The sequence below is a fragment of the Sinocyclocheilus grahami genome, unplaced genomic scaffold (genome assembly GCF_001515645.1).
Source record: "Sinocyclocheilus grahami isolate Dianchi unplaced genomic scaffold, SAMN03320097.WGS_v1.1 scaffold176.1, whole genome shotgun sequence".
NCBI classification, from domain to species: domain Eukaryota; kingdom Metazoa; phylum Chordata; class Actinopteri; order Cypriniformes; family Cyprinidae; genus Sinocyclocheilus; species Sinocyclocheilus grahami.
The window spans coordinates 1,480,078-1,487,530 of NW_015505355.1; the positions used below are offsets into that span (position 1 = coordinate 1,480,078).

The window sequence follows — 7,453 nt, forward strand, 5'->3', positions numbered from 1 at the left end:
CAATATGCAATTACATCATAAATGCATATAACACTACACCACAGTTAGATGGGTTCAATTTCTATTTCCCTTCTCTTAGAGTCCAGAGTTAGAGTTTTCTGATCTCTGCACTGCCACATCAGGGAAATAATAGAGCCCATCTTTCATTGGTCTTTTAGAAAAATGATGCTGGTAAACCAGCTTCTAACAAGAAATTCCTGGGGGTTAATGATTTTTTTTCTTCCAATTACCAGGGAACTTCCTACCTACATAAACTGACCTGACACGCATGGGTCCTTCCTGTTTAACAGAAGCTTCATACCTCCTAAGTAAAACAAGATCTTATCACTCCCATAAAAGGCAGATAGAATGTAAACATGTTAAACTGTCTTCCTTATAAAATCGAAGAGCAATATACCGCACTTGTAAACGAGTACTGTGGAGTGCAGATTTCGTCAATCGAATAATTTTTCAAAAATGTATAACAGAAGACAGAAAGCAAAGAAAATTTGCTCCATAGATTACAAATCTTACAATTACGAATCGTTTCACTGTATCACTGTAATTTGTCTGGGAATTAATCAGTTAGTTTTTAGTTCGTGGGGCAATTCACAAAAACATTTTAATTTAAATAGTCTTAGATATCCAGCAGAGTTTGACACTTCACCCAAATATGAAAATTCATCCTCATGTCATTACAAACATTTTCTGGCATATATTTTTAACTGTTTTAATTATTTACACTTTAAATATTATGCTATAAAACTCATTGGGGTATAAAACAATTTGAACTCCACTAACATTGTGTTTCAAGAAAGTCATACATGTTTAGTAAAACATGAGGCTGTGTAATTGATGTTAGAATTTTCGTTGAACTGTGGAATTTTCATGTAAACTATCCCTGAAATGTTTATTCTAAAAAGCATAGCAAACTTTTCCTCTCTTGCAGGGTCATAAATGACCTTTAGAAGCAACAGACGCATGTCCATCATGTTGTCAATGACAATAGATTTTAATGATCATTTATATGTGTTTATATTTGCTGAGGTATTTTATGAATTTTTGAGGACATTTCAGTCACTACTCACAAATCACTACTTTGCAATTGTGCACTTTGCAGACTGGGACATTGCATTAAAAATAATAATTCTGTTCTGTAATCATTTTCTAACTTGTACGGCTGAACAGCACATCAGATTCTTTATTTGCAAGAGTGTTCTATGTTATATATATATATATATATATATTGCAAACCAAATGAAATGAAATTCACATTTTAACAAATTCCTGGAATGTTAGATGAAAAAAAAATAGGGGGAAAAATGTGCCACATGTATTTTCAGCACACCAATTTGAACTATTAGAAACCAATAAACAAAACCCACTGCTGGGGAAAACAAATGTGTATAACTGTAAACATAAAATCTTCAAATATTACAGCTAAGATGTAGCTCTTGTTCATGTAACAACTAGTCCCAATCTGTCCTATATTACATTTAACATTAATATATAACAACTTATATCTCTGACATATTTTGGAGTAAATGAAGTGGACAGAACTGATGTTTTATTTTACCACTATATACTACTTTTATTATTTTCAGGCCTTGCAGACTGAACCTTTGTTATAAAGTTCCTTGGTGCAAAGGTCAAGACAATAAAGTTTACCCTATATGAGTCTTTTTTTCCCTGGTTCAGAATCACAAAAAGACAAGGAGTTTAATATATTTATTTTATATATAATATATACCTCATATATCTTGTTTTTCTCTTAAATAGCAAATAAGCAATCAGCACAATATGTTGATATTTTTATAAAGGTAGATTTATTATGCACAAAATTACCCTTTTTATAAATATCTTGTTCCTATGTATGCTGTGCACTGATACAGTCTTTGGGCAACACAGAGTAAATACAAGCTCATTGAACCGTTGAAACATTCAGGTTGTGAGATACTTCGGGATAATTTAGGACCTAGTAAATGTGAGCATGTCAGTTTTAAAGCTTGCTTTCATTAAGGAATATTGTTGAAGTGTCAGTGTATGAAATCACAGAATAATATTAAGATGAAACCTTTTAAAATCTGAGTCTGTATCTAAACTGGATGTCTTTAGTTGGCTGCATGGAGCCAAAGCCCCATCGTCTGATATCAATACCTGGAATCTCTTCATTGGGATTTTTCAGCTCAAAGTCAAAGTAGGACAGCATGAGAAAGAGAAACTGCTTCAGCTCATTTGTGGCGAAGAATCTTCCCGGACACATAGTGGTTCCTGCTCCCCAAGGCATGTTGTAGTACTTGAGTTTCTTTCCACCTTTGTAGAAATCAGTCTTTTTGTTTCCGTCTGGCGTGAGAAAACGGTCGTACTTGAAGGTGTAGGGATCTGGGTAAACTTCTGGGTCCACCTGAACGGCTATGTAGGGGAAAACCGCCACTCTGTCGCCCTTACGGATCTTGTACTCTTGTCCGCTGGCCATGTTGATGGTCATATCCTGCAAAACGGCTCTCGTAAGGACCGGGGCAGCTGTCAGACGGAGGGTCTCCTCGACTGCGCTGTCTAGGATGGGAGTTTTAAGGAGCATATCCCTAGTCAGTTCAATCAGCGGCCCGCCTCGTTTCACCTCCTGCCCCGTTTCTCTGAGAATCTCCTCGACTTCTTTCTTCACGGCGTTCATTGCGTCAGGGTGCTTCATCAGGTACAAGAGCAGCCAGAAAGCCGCAGGACCCGTGTTTCCCTGAGAGGCCCACAGAAGCAGAAACATGAATCGATCCTGCATGAACTCCTGCATGCCCTGTTCGTCTCTCACCTGTTGCTGGTCACTGACCCAGAGGCTGATGTTGTCTCTGGATCTCATCTTCTGCACTGAAAGCGTGCTCCAGAACAGCCTTTTCAAACGCTCGGCTTCCATCTTCTCACTAGGTCCCAGGACACCATAAGCCAGATTCGGGAATAACTGGTCATATTTTCGGAATTCCTTGAAAAGTTCGTCCGAATGCTGCCGGTCAATTTCCTTCGCTTTGTCCAAAGTCCCTGTACTTTTGACCGACTCGTTCCCAAACAGAGCCAGGTAGCCAGCGCGAAACACAATGTTGTAGCTGTATGTAAAGAGTCCGGTTTCTTGCCATTGCTTGTCATCTCCTGATCCAACGCTATGGAGCATCAGATTCTGAAGATTGGACATCATTGCCTGAGTCATGACGACCAGACCATCTCCCATGAGATGTTTGGTACTTGATGCTTGGAGAACCTTGTGTTCGATTTCCATGGAATTGTAGCCAAATACTCTCGCAACCAGCTGTTCTGCAAATTTAGTAAAGTCCAGCTTTGTTCTGGCCTCTTTGACCACAGAGCCGAAAGAGAGTGGATCTGTGATGAAATGGAAATAAAAGCCTCCCAGCTGGACTGTGAAAATATCTCCGTGTTTGTCTTTCATTCTCTGCAGGAATTTGGCCGTGTCCTTCCTGAATTCCAGCACATGGCCAAACCAGGGAATAGGACCCTTATCTAGAGGGGGTTCTCCAGCTCGTCTGCGGCGAAAAGACCCCAGAAGGTAGAGGGCACCTATGACAGAGATGAATAGAGCAAGCAGGATTTGGAGGAGGCTGCCCATGTTCCTCTTTGGCGTTCTCTTGGCTGCGCTCTGCTCTGTTTCTAATTCCTCTTTCTTGGCAACTGTGTTAATGCCCCACCCCTGCTCTCATCATGTGACCTCATGCAGTGGAGGAAATGACTCTCAGTGACTCTAAAGTTTCTTTACAATATTGTTTTTTGTCTCTGGAGTTACCATTTTTGTAATTATATCATGTTTTTATGTTGTTGTTTTTTGTGCCATATTTTACAACATCAGACACTATTCAGATCATTTATGTAATCAGCTTTTAATAAACATTAAATTATTTAAGTTCTAAAACTAATGCTATATTAACTAACAAATGGTCTGAGAAAAGGAAAAATAGGGATAACACTAGTTTAGGGGCCATTTCTCACTTATTAGCATGCATATTAAAGGCATGTTGACTGTTCATTACTCATTAATGCCTTATTCTGCATAACCATATTTTAGATATTTTAATCATATAACCCATACCTAAAATTAACAACTATTAATAAGCAGCAGATTAGAAGTTTATTGAGGCAAAAGTTGTACTTAATAGTTAGTTAATAGTGCAAAAAAATTGTCCTCAAAAGTGTGACCAAAATAGGATTTAAATCACAAACTGCAAGAACAAAAGATTAATAAAACTATGAACTAAATTAATAGTTTAATACTAATTATTCACATACTATGGGTAGCTGTGCGAAAACAGCAGTGAAGAATAGCTTATGCTGAATTTAGTATATACTGTCTAGCTCCTACATAACATTCTGCAGATAATGTAGTGATGTAGACGGGAAAGGATCAAAGGTATTCTTATCATTGAGATACGAGAGATCTGGTTGCAGTAGTTAGACATGACCTTGATGGTGCAATAGAGGTTACCTTGAAGTTAGGTGGAATATATTTCAAAACACTAAAACAGGTCATAACGTAATGCCGTATTTAGTAAGACTTCGCCTCCGTTGCATGATAGATCATGATGAGTAGAGGACCCTACAGTGTATGTCATTTTCTTCCAGCCCAAAGGGTGCTTCATCTTACTTTGCTAATAAAATGTAAAGCAAGTAAACAATATACTGTTGCCGGAATAAACCACTCAAAGTTGCAAGAAACAGCATAACTCTAGTTTGGCATCTGAATGCAAACACACAGTGACCTACCTTGGAAATATTTAAAGGGATCGTTTACCCAAAAAGGACAATTCTGTCATAAATTACTCACCCATATGTTGTTCCAAACCTGTAAAACTCTCATTCTTCTTCGGAACACAAATGAAGATATTTGCAATGAAATCTGAGAGGTTCCTCTCCCAAGTGTTGGGAGTAACTTATTACAAGAAACATGAGTTATGTAATCAGATTACTTTTTTAAGTAACTAGTAAAGTATCTGAGTTACTTTTTCAAATGACTTTACAGTTGCCAAAAATATAACTAATGGGTTTTTGTTATTAAAAAAACAAATAGGCAAGCCCCAGAAGTAATGCAAAAGTAACGCAATGCATTACTTTCCATAAAAAGTAACTAAGTAATGCAATTAGTTACTTTTTTTGTGGAGTAACGTTGCTTTTAAAAGTAACTTTCCCCAACACCACCTGTCCCTCCATTGACAGCCTACACAACTATCACTTTCAAGGCCCAGAAAGGTAGTAAAGACATCAGTGAAGTAATCCATGTGACTCCAGTAGTTCAACCTTAATTTTAAGGAGGCGATGGAAATGCTTTTTGTGCACAGAAAAACAAAAATAACTTTATTCAACAATTTATTCACTTCCGCATCAATCTCTAACGCATGTTCATGAAACATGTTCATCTATCTATCTATCTATCTATCTATCTATCTATCTATCTATCTATCTATCTATCTATCTATCTATCTATCTATCTATCTATCTATCTATCTATCTATCTATCTATCTATCTGTCTTTCTGTCTGTTTTTCTAATAGACTGTATTGCCTTCAAACATTTAGACTTTAATCTTTCAAACTATTTTAAACTGAAAACTATTTCAGACTGAAAACCGTCAAACTTTTCAAACTTTTTTAAACTTCTAAAACTTTTTAAAAACTTTTCAAACGTTCTGGTCTGGCTTTCTCAAGCCAGAAAGCAAACTTACTGATCTACTATTTAAACGTATTATTATTCTTCTGAGCCAAAATGTAAACACTATCTCTTCCTAGAGCTTTCAAGCTACAACCACCAAACACGGGCGCTGTGACACATATATGTTGTGTTGATGCAAAAGCAGACGTTTTCATGATAAACCTTTCATGCCTGCTCTTGATCTCATGTGCACTGATTGCTAGCTTTGATCTCTTCCTGCCTGACCACTATTTTGTTCTCCACTGAACCATCTGAGAAATGGCTTTATTTCAATTTTAATAAAGATTTACCAATAGTTAGCACCAGTGCAAATCCTCTTTTGACGATAAAAAAACTACTGTCAGGATTTACTAAAGAGACGCAGTGAAACTTTAGCAATGAAAAGGTGTAGAGAGTTAATTTTACAGCTGACCTTAATGCATATGCATTTGTAGGAGTTTCTCTTTCAGATGCTAAATTTATGGGAGGAAAGTATTTAAATAAATTGTGCAACATGATTTACTAAGGTTTGCTGGAATCAGTTTACAGGTCAGTCATGCAGTTACAGACTGCAGACTAAGGCAGTATACATTGGAAACAAACCAGTGTATAAAGGATACACATGTATTGTGATTTGACTTTAACATCTGTCTATTCTCCAAAGCTGCTCATTCTCTGTAGGGGTGTAGGGATGCTGTGGCCACAGGGCTCACACACACACACACACACACACACAATTTAATGTCTCCAGTTCACTTATGCCACATGTCTTTGATTTGTGGGGGAATCCCACAAAGACACAAGGAGAGCATAGTAACTTCACACAGAAAGTCCTCTTTGCTAGAATTTGAACTGCTACCTTCAGAATACTTGATAATTTAAACTGTTTTCTTAGAACCCTTTTCTCTAAAGTTTTTGAAACTAAAACATTTGCTAAACAATTGCAATTTCAATTTTACCTCCACAAAAATACACGATTCACTATGCATCTAGGCTTTCAGACTTCTCTTTTCAGCTGTTAATCTTAATAAAGGCCCTAGTGATTTCCACTGTAAGTCCTGATACAATACAGCTGATAAAAAACGGGTAACACATGTTCATAGGTGAACTGCTGTCATAAACTGTAACCTCGCTTTTTTTGAGCTGGAGAGCGATCATTTAAATGGGCCTTGAACTTTGCATTATTGATACAGGTTTTTTGTTAGTTTGTGTTTTGCTATGAGAGACAAGGCCTTTAAACAACTTATAAAGACTGAATTTGACCTTCCATTGTAAATTTCTGGGAAAAGATTTAAAAAAGTCCAAATATAAAATACCATTTTATGTCAAAAGATGGTATGGCCTGGTTCTTTCATTTGGAATTTAAAGAGGTCATATGATGTTGCTAAAAAGAACATTATTTTGTGTATTTGGTGTAATGCAATGTGTTTATGCGGTTTAAGGTTCAAAAAACACATTATTTTCCACATACTGTACATTATTGTTTCTCCTCTATGCCCCGCCTTTCTGAAACGCGTCAATTTTTACAAAGCTCATCGTTCTGAAAAGCGAGGTGTGCTCTGATTGGCCAGCTATCCAGTGCGTTGTGATTGGCCGAATACCTCAAGCGTGTGACGGAAATGTTACGCCCCTTACCATACTGTGTTTCCATCATACAGTCTATGGTTTCCATGTGTCCCCGGCGCGACGAGACAAAACCAATAAAACCCATTACAAACGAGGTAATTGTTGCATCCAGTGGGGACATAATTACTGATTATAATGACTTATACTGTGTTTTTACGCTTTGCGTTGC

The 7,453-nt window shown here is 37.1% G+C and overlaps 1 protein-coding gene across 1 annotated transcript; it reads right to left on the reverse strand.

Moving 5' to 3' along the window:
- Positions 1 to 1,741: 1,741 nt before the first annotated feature.
- Positions 1,742 to 3,667, reverse strand: LOC107593879 (5-beta-cholestane-3-alpha,7-alpha-diol 12-alpha-hydroxylase-like). The gene has a single exon (XM_016283757.1). It carries the CDS (start codon positions 3,587 to 3,589, stop codon positions 2,057 to 2,059), a length of 1,533 nt encoding a protein of 510 aa, XP_016139243.1. The 5' UTR covers positions 3,590 to 3,667; the 3' UTR covers positions 1,742 to 2,056.
- Positions 3,668 to 7,453: the final 3,786 nt, after the last annotated feature.